Source organism: Lampris incognitus, chromosome 1, assembly GCF_029633865.1.
Source record: "Lampris incognitus isolate fLamInc1 chromosome 1, fLamInc1.hap2, whole genome shotgun sequence".
NCBI classification, from domain to species: domain Eukaryota; kingdom Metazoa; phylum Chordata; class Actinopteri; order Lampriformes; family Lampridae; genus Lampris; species Lampris incognitus.
The window spans coordinates 128,029,516-128,048,760 of NC_079211.1; the positions used below are offsets into that span (position 1 = coordinate 128,029,516).

The 19,245-nt window shown below is 42.0% G+C and overlaps 1 protein-coding gene and 1 long non-coding RNA gene across 4 annotated transcripts; one reads left to right on the forward strand and one right to left on the reverse strand.

Moving 5' to 3' along the window:
• Positions 1-16: 16 nt before the first annotated feature.
• zgc:64051 (leukocyte surface antigen CD53) lies at positions 17-6,408 on the reverse strand. The gene is made up of 8 exons (XM_056286396.1): positions 6,308-6,408; positions 5,754-5,838; positions 5,328-5,513; positions 2,634-2,708; positions 1,508-1,618; positions 1,169-1,276; positions 825-908; positions 17-587 (listed from the first exon to the last, which is right to left on the reverse strand). The coding sequence occupies exons 2-8, from the start codon at positions 5,814-5,816 to the stop codon at positions 516-518; spliced, it is 699 nt and encodes a 232-aa protein (XP_056142371.1). The 5' UTR covers positions 5,817-5,838; positions 6,308-6,408; the 3' UTR covers positions 17-515.
• Positions 1,872-6,829, forward strand: LOC130118091 (uncharacterized). Of its 3 annotated transcripts, none has more exons than XR_008810735.1 (4): positions 2,253-2,330; positions 2,647-2,766; positions 5,316-5,448; positions 6,415-6,829. It is a non-coding gene; the product is annotated as an uncharacterized LOC130118091 (long non-coding RNA). The 3 variants fall into 3 exon arrangements; XR_008810738.1 differs by having other exon boundaries at positions 5,316-5,442; XR_008810736.1 differs by lacking the exons at positions 2,253-2,330; positions 2,647-2,766 and adding an exon at positions 1,872-1,893.
• Positions 6,830-19,245: the final 12,416 nt, after the last annotated feature.

The following is a 19,245-nucleotide window of genomic DNA, read 5'->3' on the forward strand; positions in this document are numbered from 1 at the left end:
CTTGACTGAAAAATGAAACTGACTCATGGTTGAGCAGCAGCGAAAGAGGAAGTTGGTATATTTAGTTTAATCACATAAATGGACGATGTGCAAGCTTTAAAACGTTGGTTTATTATAAAATGCCATGTACAAAGTTAAGCAGGTGCATATTAGGAGTCATACTTTGCAAATAGTTTTTAACACTAGATTTCCATTAAATTTCAGTGAAATGCTTTAAGGGGATTTATAACGGTTGCATAACATGTATTGTTGATGGTATCTAATAGTAATCTACCTAAACGTCTATTTCATAAGCTTAATTTCCTTATAAATAAGAAAAGTGGGAAAGAATGACTTAGGTGAGTCAAATGTTATACTGGCATGCATACATAGTCATAATAGCTGTGGTGTGAAAGTAGAAGGAATTTGCATTTACATAGTTTCATCTCGTGCTCTCTCGGGCATTCCCACAAAATGTTTATGGTAGAGGACTCTTAAGATCGATGAATTTGCATTTAAAAAGAGATGATCCAGCTCTATAACTTGTAGCCGAGTCCAGATCTGCTGATGTGGCAGAATAAAGTCATGGAGAAACACATCCCCAAAACCTGTCAGCAACGAGACAGAGATATTTGGAGATTTTCAAGCCAAAATGTTAAGACACCCATTACAAAAACAACTGTCAGTAATATTGGATAGCGGGGTGTGTCTACTTTGTGTGAGTAATCAGCAGCTTTCTAAGTATATAATAAGTGTATCTCATTTGGTCACCTATCTCCCTTTCCTTTCATTTTCATTTGGTTCACTTTTGGGATATACTATGAACTGCAGGGAATTCAGTTTACCTCGATGATGCAGAGGACAATGACAGAAATCCCAGCGGTTACGAAGTGGTCTTCAAACAAATCGCTTAACGCATCCAAACAACCCTTGCATGAGGAGAAAGCATGTGAGAATAACAGCGTCAGTTGAGATAAAGTAACAGCCGCATATGTCTACATGATTTATGTTGTGCTAAAAAGTCTTGTGATTTTGTAAGTATGCTCCCGTTCTATCAACTCAATGAGCCTCGAGTTATTCACTTTTCACAAGTGGCTTTGTCAACATTTCTATCAATACAAGCAGTTTTAATAAAAGTTGAATAACGGGCAAAACAAAGTAAACTGCTGACAGTGTGACATGACTATACCTTGGGTTTGTATTTGGGGTCCTGTTTGTCACATGGATTTGTGCTGCAACAAGATGCAGGCACCAGGTCCCCCCACTCTGTCGCGTTATGGACTCCACAGCAATGTAACTACATTGTGGAACAGGAGAAAACACCCAATTTTCACAGTGATGGGAGTAAACGAAGCGCTATGTCTGAGCAGTTTTTATGATGTTCTGTCGTCCTTGTGTCACATTGACATGTAAGCACTTGTCTTACCACGGGAGCTGTCGACACGTTTCTGAGCCAAACAGATCAATTTACTGTAATTTAATGGTACTTGGCATATTAGGTGAGTTTGATTGTTGTTTTTTCACTCACCCCATTCTGAATCAGATTCCAGTCAGATAATGGAGCTGTGGAATTTTCTCTTGTTTTTTTTATGGCTGCAGCCAAACCCTCTTTCAGGTCCTTTTCGATCCACTTATTAACCTAAACAGTGAAAATTAATCAATGACTTGTCCATTAAACATTATTCTACAGTTAAACCTGATAAAGTTTCATTTCAAAATCACCGTGCACTGGACACTTTGCGAGGACTTTGACTGAGGCTCATTGGTCAAATCCAGATGCACTGAGCACACGATACTACTTCATTGGTTAATCATTGCATGTAGCTTAAAATGGATAGACAGTATATATCAGGTGGGTTGTTTTTTTATGTCCTACTCAAACTCGCGGATACCTTGTGTGTGCGTGTTTTGACGGTAAGGCTACGTTGAACGGTGCGCTTAGCTCATTAGCTTAGCTTGACGTCTACCGGCATCGATAGTGTTCAGCATCTCTCAAAAGACGGGAAATACACTTTCCCCGGTGCCGATCGTTAACACATTTTCTAAACCGATACGCACGTTTAGCGTTAACTGTTAGCGTTGCCTGTTTTTACCCGCCTCGTTCCTTCCGCCGTAGAAGAAGCGCTGCGGAAGTCGGTTAAGAAAAAAACGTCAACGCCAGTCTAAAAAGTATTAAATATTAACTATCGGTTTCGGAGAAGGTATTCCTTTCTTTGGAAAGGTCCCGCAAGTGTCCGGGTAGACACCCAACAATTGAGCTAAACAAAGATAAGCGAAACTCGCCGTTTAACGTACCCTCAAACCGCACAGGCAGACATTAAACAGCTATCCACGAGTTCTTCTGATTCTATGTAAGTAGGACGCAGTAAAACAAACAAAAAAACAACATACCTTTAGATATGACTATGTATGAAAGCTATTGTCAAACAATTGTACATGCATACAGCAACCAAACTCTTTCATTTGCCTCGAAAATGCTGCCTTCGATGGTATACACGAACCTGTGTACGCCAGGGGACGCCTTATTACCATATAACCTGAGCCTATCTTTTAATATTAGTCCGTCAGATGAAGCAAACTTCCAAGTGTCGGTTTTCAGAACAAAACACACACACACAACACACGAGAAAATGGTACTGATTGATTTATCTTACATGTTCCCCATAGAGCAGTAGGAGGCAGGCAGCCACCAACTCCACCACCATCAGAATTAAGAGTAGGACGAAGAACTGTGAAGACAGGGTGGATATTTCAATCAATCAGATCTTACTTTATTCAGACAGAAAGGTAGGTCCACACAAAGTTAGGCCCATTTCTCAGTATTTCAGTATATTTCCATCACTCCCCGTGTGACTTTATTCATTTGAATTTTTTTAAATATAAGGCCTTTAGATTTTTACTTTCGATGACACGTATAGTTGAACGCGGGGAAAGGATGGCTAATTGTAAAAACTCATGCAGATAACTTAATGACAGCCTTCTAATTAATCAATTGATTGATTGCAAATTTTGGATGCAAGGTAATCTCAATGATGAATAACATTACAACGAGTTGGTGAATTCAAATTGATAATACTGATGACAAGAATTGAGTTTTAAATAAAAGCCTTTCCAACAGCAATGTACCTACAGCGTATCTTAAAGTCTGTCTTAATGGTATGGTATTTTCCAAGATTCCCTTAAATTCATCATTCACTATCTTTGCCCCACCAAAAATCAATCTTAATTCAGTGCACATTTAGTATACCGCTTTTAAACTGAAAATGAACAAGCATACTTTTGGACTTTTGTTGTACTTGCAAAAGGTGATCTTGAGACGCGTACACTTTAAACTTTACTTTTAGTTCTAGACTTCTTGAATAACTTATGAGTATATTTTCTGTGTTTGTGCAAGTCAGCCAAAAGCACACATTTTAATCCCAACGGTATACAGGTGTACTTTTACTTTAAGTACATTTACAAGTATACTTCCATAAACTAATAAGTGAGCCAATTTTGTCCCAAAGAACAGTAAAATAGTATGATTAAAAGTACATTTTCATTTCCCTAAAGTCAAGTCAAGTAGGTTTTTATTTGTCCCCAGAGAGGCAATTGTTGTGTAGCAAATGTTACTAAATGTTACTAAACGTAGCTAAAGTTAATATACTTTTATTCATTCAATTTATTTTATGTATTTATTTGTATTTTGTGTATTGAGTAAAAGCACTATGTAACTATGTTTTTAAAAGTGCTATATGAATAAAATTTTGCTTGCTTGCTTATACTTAAGTACACTTTCAAATATACTTAAAGTATACAATTATTTTGAAAGGGTGTGGAAATCTATATGTAAGCCTTTATTCAGGACCTTGCCAAGCAATGATTTAATCATTTAAAGGTGCATTTTGTAAGACCCTCACATCCAAAGCTGCAAATGAACAAGAAGTGTAAACCAAAACCAAAACAGAAGCCATCTGACCCCCTCCACCACAGACCTCCACTCCCTTTCCTGTTACAAACAGCTCTGTGTTGGCTCACACAAGCCAACTCAGAACATGGCCTTTGGCTCGTAACATGCCCATATTAGCACCAAAGTAAAAATAACTACTGTCTACCGTCAGTGGCCGAGGATGCTGATAGACTAGACCTATTAGAGAGATAAAGTGGTAAGGGCAGAGCAGACAGAGAAGACTGTGGCTGTTTAGTATTGAACAAGGCAAAAATGTGTGAGCAGCAGTTACCTTGTGGCCATACCAGCCTCTTTTTGAGCCATAAGCCCCAACGGGCAGCAGTGGACATCATGCTTTCTTTGTGCATTTCAAATAACTTTGTCACTTGCAAGTTTCTTTGCTTAAGATTTGGGAGAGGGTTTTAGCAAAACACTGAGCAAAAGCCTATTTTTATGTTTGCTTTTATGTACATTTTCAGTTGATGTAGCTCTATGGTGCATTAAATCCGTTCATGTGTTATGGGGCTACTTGTTTAAACACTGTAGTAGCCTTGTAGTCAAGACCATCCGAGTCCAGACCAAGTCTTTAGGGAGGCAAGCCTGAGTCTAGTCCAAGACTTCAGCGTCGCCAAGTCCATCTCAGGACCAATGGAGCCAAAACTTCTTTATAGACTGACACCAGAGCAGTTAAACACCATGACTGCAACTGTAGTCGTCTACCAACATTTCACTACACTATAATGCTTGTTTAGCCTTTTTTTAACTCCCAAAAGGAATGTTTCAGATTTAAATTTTCCAAATTTTCAAATGTAAAATTAATGATAAAGAAGAAATGAATTAGATTAGATTGAACTTTATTGAGCTCCTCAAGGGAAGTTTGATATTAATTTAAAAAAAAAACCCAAAAACAAAACTACATTCAGGCCTTGTTCCTGAGAGTTCTTGAAAAATTATCACGAGTCTGCACTCTCCAGAGCTGAGTGAAAGCTTGAGTCATTATGCTGTGAGGTTCGAGACAAGAGTGAGAGCTTCAAAATGTGGACTTGAGACCCAGTCCATACTCAAGCACTACAACCCAACAGTCATTACTGTCATACTGTAACTTCACTGTTCTTCAATGATTTTTTTCCCCCAAATGAACATATTTTGCTTTCACTGATTAGATTTGAATGTTTATTTATTTGATGCAAGGACTAATAGTGTGTATCAGATATTTTGATGCTGCAAGATGTTAACCATGTAATGTGTGCAAATGTGGGAATGAATTAGACCTGTTAAAATCCCATGATGCGCATGCACTCTCACTCTATCCTTTCAGCCTTGTTGTGTTTAAGGTGAATATTCCCAAAATGTGTGACACAACTTCCTGTTTTGTGACCCCCATGATGTACTGGGTATGCCATTGAAGATGAAGACCTACCATGATGAGGAAACAGCGGTTTTCCTTCAGAGCCCCCAAGAAGCCCATGAACGACACACAAGTGATGATGATGCCGCAAATCAACAGCATGTTTGACATGTTGAGTTTCGCAAAGGTGGGGGTGAGTGAAGTAAACTTGGTCATCATCATGTATATCCCAAGGCCCATCACTGCGATGCCACATACCTGACACAGACACATGACATTTCACACCAATACTCATGTTTAGGGACACATTCATTGAAACCAAATTTTTCCAATGTCAGAAAGATATAATCCAAAGTTACTTTCAGATGATGTGTAACATTATTATCAAATGTTATAGATTGACAGTACAACAGACACTATATATTCCCTAACGGAGACTACTTTATTCTGCCATACTAAAATCACAATATGTGAGGTGGATATTTGAGGTGTACGTACAAAGCATAGGAAGTTGACCACACACATGGTTAACTTCAGGCACTTGAGGCAACTGTGAGACATAGTTAAAAACTTTTTCCGAGACCTGAAAAAAAAAATGAAATAAAACACAGAGTATGTCTGTGCTTACATGACCATATGTTGAGAATATTGAAATGCCAGTCACATTAACAGGAAATTATTCAATTGTCTACCCGTCATTTCCTGATTTTGACTTTTAAAACATTATCTTGTGTAATGTGATGCTTTTTAATCAATTCATCACAGTTCTACAATTAATGACCAGTTACAAAACTGGACAAGTTGGCTAAATCTCTTTTTGACAAGTACAAATTCCTTTTGTTTTCAATGTTTTATGTATGAGTTCATTTTCTGTAGTTTTTTATGTCCTTTGAAGAAACAGATAATATATATCATATATGACAAATGATAGACTTTCATGAGTAAAACATGACAGGATTAGACAATATTTGAACTTTACCCTTTTAGTCACCTCACATTGGAAACTCATTGGTATGGATCGTGAACTTTGGTATAAAAAGTTTATAGCTTACCTGGTATGCTTGATGAATGATATCTCGTGCTTTTAGTCAAAATGGAGACAGCATCACACTTCTTCTGAGAAAGGGTGAACTATCATAACTGTACTTCCTCTTTTCAGACGTGCTGTGATGCGTGAAAAGACAAGAGGCTGTTCTCACTTCTTTGTTTCTGAACACAGTACGGAAGCTAACTGAAAAAGAACATTGGGGGACAAACGCAAATAGTAACGAAGAAAAAAATGAGACAAAGAGACATGTCTGTGACAGTGTTGCTTTATTTAAGGTTTAGTCATGTTGGAAACTTACAGTGGAAACCATGAATATATGGTAAAACCTATCGCTAAAACACTAATAGCTATTTACACCATTTTGATATTGTTCATATATATATATATGTGTGTGTGTGTTTAAAACATATATGCTTTTTGATATTGCTCATATAACTGAAAATAGAGCAGAGATTACTTCCTTGTAATATTAAAGTCCTTGACTGAGAATGAAGACTCATGTCAACATTAAAGAAGTACAAATACAACTTAAACCACAGCCCCGTGACTATGCTCATGTAACCCTCCATATTGGTCTTTTTTTTCCTCAATAAGAGTCAACATAGTATTTAATCAAGAGAAATACTTTACAACGACTTTGCTTTACAAAAAAAAAATCTTCATAATGGGAGTACCCCTACAGAAGAAGAAGTTGTCCAATTCAACCAAGGAATACTCTGGTACCAATAATACATTATTCATTGCATTTTTTATAGAACTTTTTGTTCTGATCTGTTATTCCCACCTATATACTTATTTAGGTGTCATTAATAATAAATGATTAGACACACCATTATTACACAATGCCTAACGTGGCTTGCTTTATTCCACCGTATTGCAAGACTGCCCGAATAATATTCCTCGCGCTTCTCCCCACATAAACAGGTGACGTCACATAAATACGGGTGCCCTTACATGCCAAACCGGTACATGACATCCCTCCTTTTCTGGGAAATAAACTTCAGGTTATTTCCAATTCAAAAATATGAACCCATATAATGACAGAATCAAAACATTCCTAACCAAAACACATACCACATATTCTGTATGCTGTAACCTTAATTAGAACCATTCTCCATTAACACATATTCACTTATGAACAGTCTGTAAACATATAAGACCTTTTAACATGTTAATTTCACATTTGCATCATCAAACAACAATCGTCACTGAACTTGACCCAACAGTTTTTTTTTTCATTTCTCCAGTCTATGTCATATCATAATCTGCCAGCCTCGATGGCAAGCGTCTCTCTCTTGGAGGCCTGTCTGCCCCCGGGGTGTCATTGCTGGTGTTGCTCCGCTCTGCGTTTTGAGCACCCAGTGTCTCTCTGTTTGATGTGCAGTCCTCGGCATCCTGTGATGCTTCTGCTCCGGCAGGTGTCTCCTGAGTACTGGTGTATAGCTTCACGAATGTTGTGTTCCGTGTGTATCTGGCTCCGGTTGGAGATTCGACGACAACTTGGTTTCCTGATTTGCTCACCACCTTGTGTGGCATTGTGTTGAATAGTGTTGTCAGTTTATCAGTCTTTTCTTGTCTCACCAGGACCGTGTCACCGACATTGACATCCGAGTACCTGGCGTGACGCCGTTCGTCTGCATAGATCAGGGGTGCCCACTACGTCGATCGCGATCGACCAGTAGATCGCAAAGGCAGTGCTGGTAGATCTCCATGACATTCCAAAAAACTTTTTTTTTCCCAAGACATTAGCCTATCATCTGTCCTCCATTTGGCATTTGCCTTTTGATTGACGTAAAGGACGGCCAGTCTGCTGTTGCCTAAAACCAAAGATTCTAGAGCGGAACCTAAAACTTTGTTACATTAGGTTACCATAACAACCAGAGCCCTTCTCGAACGTACCTTGAAGTTCACATGCCCACAACGTGAGCTAACGCAGAACTGCATCGAGCTAGCTAGTTCAACTCTCTAAAAAAAAATTCTACTAAAAAGTGAAACAAAACAAAAATGAGTGGGGGAGCCGGACCTAGCAAGAAACAAAAAACACACCATTTCCATGTGGAATGGGAGGAGGACTTTTTTTTCACCATGTCTTATTCCAAATGCGTTTGTCTCATCTGTCAGTCTAGCATTGCTATCCCAAAGAAAGGAAATGTGGAGAGGCACTTTCGAACTGTTCATAAAAACTATGACAATGACTTCCCTCCGAAAAGCGAGCTGAGAAAGAGAAAGGTGAGGGAACTAAAATCGCAGTTAATCGTGCAGCAGTCACTTTTCACGCAGCCGAATTCAAAGGCAAAGGCAGCCACCGAAGCATCTTTACGGGTGAGTCACTCCATCATTAAGCATAAGAAAGCCTTCCAAGATGGAGAGATGATGAAAGAGGCCTTCCTTGAGGCAGCAGATTCGTTGTTTCGGGACTTTAAAAACAAATCAGAAATAATATCTTCAATCAAAGCTCTCCAGTTATCAAGAAATTCCATCACAAGGCGCTGTGAAGTGATGGGCGATGATTTGACACAGCAGCTTTGGAGGGACATCGTGGACTGCGAGTGTTTCTCACTACAATTGGACGAGTCTACGGACATCAGTGATACGGCCCAATTGTGCATTTTCATTCGGATGGTGTTTCAAGATATGACCGCAAAAGAGGAGCTGTTAACAATACTACCCATGAAGGAACACACGCGGGGAGAGGACATTTTTCAGATCTTCAAAAACTTTGTGGATAAAACCCAGCTCCCAGTGTATAAACTGGTGTCAATCACCACGGACGGTGCGCCTGCTATGGTGGGCCACTCCAATGGATTTATTGCCAAGTGCAGGGAGGACGATGCTTTCCCGGACTTCCTTAATTACCATTGCATAATACACCAACAAGCATTATGCGCAAAAATGCTAAACATGAAAGAGATCATGGATGTGGCAACCAAAATTGCCTGTTCTATTCGAGCGAGGTCTCTTCAAAGACGGTTGTTTGGTACACATTTGGAAGAGGCCGACTGTAACTACTCTGACCTCTTGCTACACACTGACGTAAGATGGCTTAGTAGAGGGAGATTCTTGCAGAGATTTCGAGAGCTCTGTCCGGAGATTAAGGAGTTTCTCCTTATCACTAAACGTGCGGAACACAAGCAACTTAATGACAATCAGTGGCTGCTAGACTTGGCGTTTTTAACTGATTTAACCAACATGTTGAACGAGCTTAATTTAGAGCTGCAAGGAAAAGACAAAAGCGTGGTAAACATGATCAGCTCAGTTAACGCTTTCAAACGGAAAATGCAACTTCTGTCCTCAAAGTTGCAGCGACGTGATTTGGGAAACTTCCGAAACCTTGCAGCAGAGCTGGAGAAGCAAGGGAGGGCGTGTGCGCAACTTGACAGTGCACGCTACACAGAGCAGATTGAAAATGTCCGGTCAGACTTTGACAAACGGTTTCAAGACTTTGCTTTGCTTGAGCCAATCGCTACATTTATGTGCTACCCATTTGGGGAAGATACAGAGGTGGATTCCCTCGTCTCAAAAATGGCAACACTGTTTCACCTGAACTCGTCTGCAGTGGAGGATGAGATGCTGACAGTACAGGCTGACATTCAGCTTAAGTCCAGGGCGCATGGAGAGTTTTGGAACTTACTTACAGAGGACAAGTACCCAAACATGAGGAAATGCGCAACCTCCTTGACGGCATTATTCGGCTCTACTTATTTGTGTGAGTCAGCCTTTTCTCACATGAAGATTATCAAGTCCAAATACCGTTCCACCATGACAGATGATCATTTGGAGGCCTGCTTGAGGCTGGCTACCAGCAGCTACTGTCCGAACTATGCAACCTGTCTGACTCCGTCCAGTGCAGGTAATCCTCAGAGTAGAGAGGTAGAGATCACAAATCTATTTACCACAGCTGTAAAGGTTCATGCAGTGATGCAATTTAGACATAGTGTAGTAGCAAATGCTTGGTACGATTATTGCCTGTGTAAGGTTCAATATAAATGCAAATCCATTGCAATACTGTATATGTAACACAACATGTATATAAATACACACACTGCATATAAATGTTCATATATATGTAAAACATGTATTGAGTATTTTTATTATTATTTTTAATATGAGTAGATCATTTTGACCTGGTCATTTTGAAAGTAGCTCACGAGTCAAAAAATTGTGGGCACCCCTGGCATAGATCTTTGATTGTCCTTTCTGTTCTGCATCTCTGTCTCTTACCTCCAGATCAGCGTGTGCTGCTGTGATGCTTGGCAGCTTCCCCCTTATCTTTCTTTTGAAGAGCAACTCCGCGGGACTCTTCCCTGTGGTCGCGTGATCGATGCTCCGGTATACTGTCACATACTTTCTGAGTTCTCACTTCCAATTGAGTCCATCTGAAACAGCGATGCGAATCCTCTTCTTCAGCGAGGCGTTTTGACGTTCTACCTCGCTGTTCGCCTGCGCCCATCGTGGCGTTGTTTTCACGTGCTTGATTCCGTTGGTGTCACAGTACTCACTGAACTCTAATTTGAACTGAGGACCCTGGTCCGACCTCAGTGTGATGGGAAGCCCATGTCGACTGAAGATTGTCTCTAGACTGTCTATCACTTTTGACGTGGTTGTGGACTTTAACACGTCATACTCATAGTAGCGGCTGTAGTAATCAACTACAACTAGAATCGAGTCACCTGTCGGCAGGGGTCCGAGTAAGTCAATGGCAATATCTTGCCAGGGCCCCTCTGGTAACTGTTGGTCTTAACGGTTCCGGTGCGTCTGGCCAAGCAACAACTTGGCATCCGTGGCATGACCTACAATGTCTCTCGGCTGCTCTGTCCATTGTTGGCCACCAGACTTTGCTCCTGAGGTGCTGTTTAGTTCCGACAATTCCTAAGTGTCCTTCGTGTGCTAATGAGAGAGCGCGTGCCCGCAGTACTTGTGACAGCACAATACGCGTTCCACGTAGAACCAACTGTCCTATTACACATAACTCACTAGCCACTGCAGCATATGCTGCGGACTTCTCAAAGTGTCCACTCTCAATAGCTTTACGCACCTCGATCAGCTCCTCGTCGAGGGCTGATGCCTCCTCCACCTCGCGGGTTGTCAATGCTCTGGGTGTGGCACTCACTGCAATGAATCTCACGTACTCGTTGGATCCGTGTGCATGTTTCTGTTTCAGTGCGCTGTTCCCCAGCAGACGTGATAGTGGGTCTGCTATGTTCTTTTTGCCCGAGATATGTACTACTTTAAAATCGTAAGGCTGTAACCTTAGGACCCATCGCTCTATACGAGCGCATGGTTTCGAGCGTGGGCTGTAGATAGATTCAAGAGGTTTGTGGTCTGTAACCAAGTCGAATCGTCTACCATAGATGTATGGGTGTAACCTTTCACACGCCCATACCAGACCTAAGGCCTCTTTCTCTGTCTGAGAATACCTGCATTCACAGTCGGTTAGACCACGACTGACATAACAAATGGGAACATTTTCTCCCTTCTGGGTCTGTACTAACACTGCTCCTAATCCCACTGGACTAGCATCTGCAATGATTTTGGTCGGTGCATCTTTGTTAAAGTAGGCTAGTGTCCCTGCTTTGGCTAAGCCCTCTTTCAGCGCCTCAAACGCTTGTTTCTGTTCTGGACCGAATTCAAACGGAGTGTCTTTTCTTGTCAGGTGTCACAGCAGCTGACACTGTTGCAAACTGTGGAATGAATCTGCTGCTGTAACTTACGAGCCCGAGGAAGCTTCTCACCTCCGATGCATTTTCCGGCTCTCTCGCCTCGCTCACGGCTCTCACTCTCTCCTCTGTAGGACCGATTCCTTTTTCAGACAGCAGGATTCCCATGAAAATCAGTCGATCCATGTTGAACTGACACTTGGCAGGGTTTAGCGTCAGTCCACACTCCTCCAGTCTCCTCATGAGTGTGTAGTCGCTCGTTGTGTGTCTCCTCATCCTTAGCGTGGACTATGACATCATCTGAGATGTTCTCCACACCTTCTATACCAGCCAGTGCAGCGGCGATTTCATGCTGGTACTGTTCGCTGGCGGAAGACACGCCGAAGATGAGTCTCTTGTATCTGTAGACTCCGTTGTGGATGGCGATTGTGGTGATTCCGCGTGATTCTGGGGTCATTTCAAGTTGGTGGTAGCCCCACTTTAAGTCCAGTTTACTAAACACCACCGAGCCATTCATCCCTTGTAGTAGCTCATCCACAGTGGGTATTGGATACCTCTCTCTGATGATGGCAAGGTTTGCCTGTCGCATGTCTAAACACAGTCTTATTTCTGAGTTTGCCTTGGGCACGATGACCACTGAATTTACCCATGGTGTTGGTCCATCGACCGGTTCTATTATGTCTAGATCTAGGAGCTCTTTTATCTTGGCCTCCACAGGCGCCCGTAGGTTGAAGGGTATACGCCTGAGTGGCTGTGCTACTGGTGTCACCTCTGGGTCTATGTGTAGCTTTATCTGTTTTGTTTTCAGCTTCCCTACCCCCTGAAATACAGTCGGATACTGCTGCTGAAGTGATTGGTTCATGTCTCTGACGGCTGATATGTTGGCACCTATTTTCAGTGCACCTAGTTTCATGGCCAACTCTTTTCTTAGTAGTGGTTCTCCATCACCTCTGATTACTATGAATTCTGCTTGTTCACAGCGTTCTCCTATTTTTACTTTGCATGTGAACGCCCCTGTAATGGGTAGAGGTTGGTTAGATGAATAGGAAAATAGTTTCCTTTCCGGCTTTGGGACATATGAGTGGCACCTAATTTTCTCTGACTTTAAACCCTCCCAGGTCTTTTCGTCTATCACATTGCAAGTAGTCCCGGAGTCGACAAGCATCTTCAAGCTAACTCCTACCACATTTATGTTGAGCTTATCTGACTTGTTTGTATCACTCAATACAAAGGCATAATCATGTTCTTCTATCTCTATTTTATGCACTTTTTCCTTTCCTGTTGCACCTTTTGTTTTGCATTGCTTTGCGAAATGGTCTCTACCATTGCATTTGCGACACGTTTGGCCGCGCGCGGGACAATTGGGGTCTTTCCCAAAGTGGTCTGAATGTCCACATCTAAAACACGTTTTGTCCATTTTGTCCGTTTTTCCTCTATCCGCGCCCGGTCTCCCTTGTCCTCTCTTCTGATATTTCCCTCCTTTCTGTGAGACACGACTCACAGTCGCCTCTGCTTTCCCCTCCCTCACAGACATCTCCGCCATTTGTTCTTCAATTTGTTCACACTGCCGCCAACTCGAGAGCGCGAGCAAGCACCAAACCACGCTCCTCGAGGAGTCTACGGCGAATATAACTTGACGTGCATTTGCTTACAATTGCATCTCTAATCTGATCGTCTGTGTCTCCACCAAAACCGCAGTCTTTTGCCGCACGTCTCAAGCGTGTAGCGAATTGTTGTACTGTCTCCCCCTGATTCTGAGAGATTTTCTGAAATGTCTGGCGGGCGAATGTAGCATTTACTTGAGGCACGAAATATCTGTTCAAAGCTGCAACAGCGGCATCATAATCAAGTCACCTCTCCGGTGCCGTCCAAAGTTGAAAAGATGTCCTGTGTGTCTGGACCTGCGTGATGCAAAAGAAGTGCTCTCCGGCGCTGCTTCACTGCATCCTCGGTGTTATCATCGATGATCAGACCTTTCCCATCAGCAAACAGTTCAAATGACATTAGCCATCTTGTCCACCGCGGCCCCAAAGTCGCCGGGTTGGAGTAGCAATCAAACGCCGGTACGCATGCTGTCTTTTCCATGCTGCCGCGCTAGCTAGCTACAACTGTTAGCTACACTTCAGATCCAACTAAACGTTACGAACTTTAGCTCATCACTTAGCTTAGGCTCGGTACATCAGTCGTCGCCATTGTTCTGATCTGTTATTCCCACCTATATACTTATTTAGGTGTCATTAATTATAAATTATTAGACACACCGTTATTACACAATGCCTAACGTGGCTTGCTTTATTCCACCGTATTGCAAGACTGCCCGAATAATATTCCTCGCGCTTCTCCCCACATCAACAGGTGACGTCACATACATACGGGTGCCCTTACATGCCAAACCGGTACATGACACTTTTACTTTAGATTAAAAATAGAATAGAATCAAGCACTGTTGACTGATCACTGCCAGCTGTTTCAGCTTCCGCCATCGTGAGTGGCGGCTTCGTGAGATCGACAACTTTTATTTTTCTTTTATTAGTTCTTTATATTCTGCCCTAACCTCCTCGTTTTGTTCTGATTTAGCTATTTTCTGTGCTTAGTTCACTAATCGCTAGATTATCTAGTTTCTTTCTTATACGAATTTTATGTTTAGTAGGTAGCTTCCTATTCCCAGTTTGTTACGAGCTTTGAGCTTAGTCTAGTTTACCAGTTAGCTCTATTACATACGCCCATTTCACGCCGCGGCCATATTGGTGGGAATTTAGCCACGCCCCTTCTTACTCAATCGGAAATCAATGCAGCCGGGGCCAGCAGCAAACATGGTTTGGACTACCAACCTCGAGCACCTACCGTCATTTACCACAATATGAAAACTAAGCTGGATCTTTTCTTTTTCGAGTACTTTCTGCCTCTCCTGTGCCAGTGAGGAGAGACACACACACACAGGGCTGTATTCAAAGAAGCTGTTTAATCACAATAAAATAAAAAATAAGATACATTTCATTTTATACTGTACATTCAATATTTATACATTAGATTGTCCCATCTACAATATTTTAATTCTTTGTCCTTTAACTTTAACAAAACTGTTGGTTCATTTTAAACTAAAATATGTTCGGTCAACTGTCATTCTGTTGTAGCAATAAACTGGAACTTGCTACCAACTCAAATCATCAATTGTTTACTAAACTAAGATAGTGATTGCTCATCTCAAGGTGTGGGCTAAAAAATGGGACTGTACTGAAATGAAGTTAAATATGTTTCAATCTATCTAAGGTTTGTGTGCACTATTTTCTTGTCAGCTGAATTTAACAAAGGTTTAAAACAGTGGTCCCTGAAAATTTGTTAGGAGAGCACACACAGTCCACAGTTGGTTGATTGTTCCACTTAGTGAAAGGGGTATGACTCCATCAAAAATGTGGTACTCCTTTATGCGTCTTATTGACCGTTCGACGTGTATTCTCAAGCCAGCAATACTCTGTGTGTCTGTGAGCTCATCACAGCTAAACTGTCCACTTGGGCCTAAAAATGCAGGGATGACAAGTTTTACATCTATTTCATCGAGCAGGTCTTTGATAAAGAAGCCCTTATCGGCCATGACCTCATCACCTGACTCTAAGAGGTCCAGAACACTTGACCTCTTAGTTATCTCCTTATCAGAAATCCATCCCGTGTATAGATTACTTACCAGGCTAACTGACCCTGAGGGAGTGATCCCAATTAGGGATTTCAGTGTAGTGTTACTTTTATAATGGGAGTATGTCATGGTATTCAAAACCTTCGAACTAGCTGTCTCGATGCGGATCTCTGTGCAGTCTAGTATCACTCTTGTGTTTGGGTAGAATTCCCTGAATACTGGTGGCATTAGCTTGTCTACTGCTGCTCTACTAGTCCATATTGGGAGGGTCCCTAACATAAAGAGCAAATAGTTGGCCCACGTCGTACAGTTCCTGCTGACTGTGGCCGGCAACACATTGAATCGTACAGATAAATCCAGAGCAAAAAAGCCCTGCCTCACACGGTACAAGAACAGGAAAAACTGATCAATCAGCGATAAATGCTCTGCATGGAAGCCAGACACAGAAATGTGTTCTAGGTTATGGCTGTTCCTTTGCATTGGAGTCCATCGCACCATGGACTCTGCAGTAGGCTGTAAAGCTAGGAAGAGTGCTTTGAAGGTCAGGTAACTACCAATACCTTCACCTGTACCTAGCTATCCAGCCAGCTAGCTAGGTAAAGGTGAAGGTATTGGTAGTTACCTGAAAATGTGGCCCTGTATCCCTCTTAATTTTCACCACCCATGCCTTACGGGTGTGCAGGCGTTTGGGGACGTGGTGTAACGTCAAGGACTTATCTCTTTCCCTTCTTTGATAGGAGTTGCAGGATGGTACACAGCAGTACGACATGTTGCTTCCAGCAGCGTTTTCAATGAAGAAGGGGACGTGGTTAAGTTCCCACCGCTTGGTTTTTAAAAAATCCAAAATGGGCGTATTCGCAGTCAAAGCAGCCTCGTTAAAACGATGGTTTGTGGTAACTGCGGTAACTGCTCCGTAGTTACAGATAGGTTGTCTCTACTAGAGAGACGTGCCCGTGAGTTAGAGCAGCTGCTTTTGGCTAGGATTACAGTAGATGTGACGGGCACTCCAGATAGGCTTAGCCCCGGGCCTGACAGCAGGCCTGCTATTATCAGCACTAGCTCAGCTTCGTTGGCAGATGCGGCGGAGTTTGTCTCTGTTTACCGGCGTGGGAAGGCTCGAAAGAGCAAGCCATCGCTCGTGTGGCCTGGTCTGCAGTCACCTCTCCCGACTGCAAACCGGTTTTCTCCACTCACCAGCCCTGTTGGTAGTCCTACCGGCCATCGTTCTTCTCCCACTTCTGTCGGCAGAGTAAAGCAACGCACGCTAGTGATAGGAGACTCCATTACCCGCAATGTTAGATTAGCTTCGCCAGCCTTGGTTCACCGTTTACCCGGGGCCAGAGTCTCCGACATAGAGGCTAATCTTAGGGTGCTGGCATCACGGAGAGAGTCAGGGAACCCAGGCACACAGCACCACTACTTTCAGCAACATTGTTATTCATGTCGGCACCAATAATGCAAGGATGAAGCAATCAGAGATCACAAAAGCCAGCCTAGTCAGAATGCTTGAGTTTGCCAGAAAGATGTGTCGACATCGATTAATTGTCTCTGGTCCCTTACTTGTGAGGGGTAATGATGAGATATACAGTAGGCTCACCTCAATGAACCGCTGGCTGGCGCGTTACTGTAATGAGCAGGGATTCGGCTTCGTTGATAACTGGCCTTCTTTCTGGGGCCGCCCTTACCTGCTGAAAGCGGACAGCATTCACCCTACTGGGGACGGCGCTGCTCTTTTGTCTGGCAATATAGATAGCTGTTTACGTTTAGTTTGACACTAGGGACTTATCATTCAGCAGGCTGCAGGTGATTAGAGAGCCTGCTAGGTTTAAATCTAGTGTGGATGTGGAGTCAAGTAGTTTACTTAATGTTAGTCAGGGAATTTCTCATAGTGTAGATTATCAGCCTGATAGCTTGGTCTATAACATTGAGACTGTCTCCCTACCCTGCTGTATTGCTCCCAAGCTCTCCTCTCCTAAATGTGTGAATCACAAATCTAGTAATTATTCCTACCACTGGTAGTGGTGAGATGTGCGACAAAGTACCTAATAATCTACAAAACCAAACAGCTAATGTTATCAAGAATGTGACCACATATCGTCCAAAGCATTTGTGGCCAAAACTCTCAACAAGGTGTCTAATTCCAATTAATCCTTCACCTATTAGTAGTTCTAAAGCTCTGCCTACTACTGATCACTTCCACAAGACACTTAAATTTGGTTTCATAAATATCAGATCACTGTCTACCAAAGCCTTACTAATAAATGATCTGATTCTTGAACGTAGTTTTGATATGATTGGGTTATGTGAAACATGGCTGAAACCAAATGTTTTCCTTCCCTTAAATGACGCTTCCCCACCTGACTATACTTATGCCCATGTAGCTCGGGCAAATAAACAAGGCGGGAGTGTTGCCTTAATATATAAATCTATTTTCAATCTGACTTCTAGACTTGAATCTAAATTCCAGTCTTTTGAGTCTCTTATTCTTGGTCCATCTCCCTCAGCCATGAATCGACTCGGCTCAGTCCAAATTGTGATACTCTACCGGCCTCCTGGCTGTTACTCGTTATTTCTTGAAGAATTAGTCTCAGGCCTTGTTACTCACTCTGATGAGATTCTAATTCTAGGTGATTTCAATATTCATCTGAATAAGTCTGCTGATCCTCTAAGTAAAGCCTTTCTGGCACTAGTTGATACTTTTGGGTTCACTCAGTTTGTTCAAGAGTCGATTCATTGCAGTGGTAACACCCTTGATTTGGTTTTATCTAAAGGAATAGCTGTTTCTGATCTGAATGTCTTACCAACCACATCTGCTGTGTCTGATCATTTTCTCATCAAACTTGAAGCATTATTGGCCTGTCCAGTTAATGTCAGCACAGACGTAATTGCCACTCGCCATATCGGTCCCTCCACTGCAGCTACATTTGGCCAGCAGCTGCCTGAAGTCTTGGCTCCTTTCACTGTGGTAAATGACTCTATTGAAAATTTCACTAGTGACTTAAATGTGGCCCTCTCTAGTCTCCTCGATTCAGTTGCACTTCCCACTACCAGAGCTAGGCGACTAAAGAGGCCTACACCCTGGTTTAATGATGAGACACGTGCTCTTAAACGGACCTGCAGGAGACTGGAATGTAAATGGCGAAAATCAAAATTGGAAGCTTTTTACCTATCGTGGCACGAGTGTTTATTGAAATACAAGCGTGCTTTATCTACTGCAAAAACATCGTAACGCTCTCACTTAATAAATATTAATAAACATAACCCCAGATTTCTCTTCTACATTGTATCTAAACTTACTAAAAAGCAGTCATCTAGTAGCTGCTCACCATTCACAGCCCATGAATTTCTAGATTTTTTCTGCAATAAGGTTGATGAGATCTTAAACAAAATTAGTTCTTCAACTCCATCTACTCCTGCAGATCCTGTCATACTAAATTCATATCTACACAATGAGTCACTGACAGTTCCAGTTATTACAGCTTTTGAGACTATCTCACTTGATACTTTGACTAAGTTCATGTCAGCTTCTAAACCAACTGCTTGCCTACTTGATCCATTACCAGCAAAACTTTTTAAAGACCTCTGGCCTTTTCTTGGACCTACAATGCTAGACATCGTTAATTTATTTCTTACTACTGGCATTGTTCCCAGCAG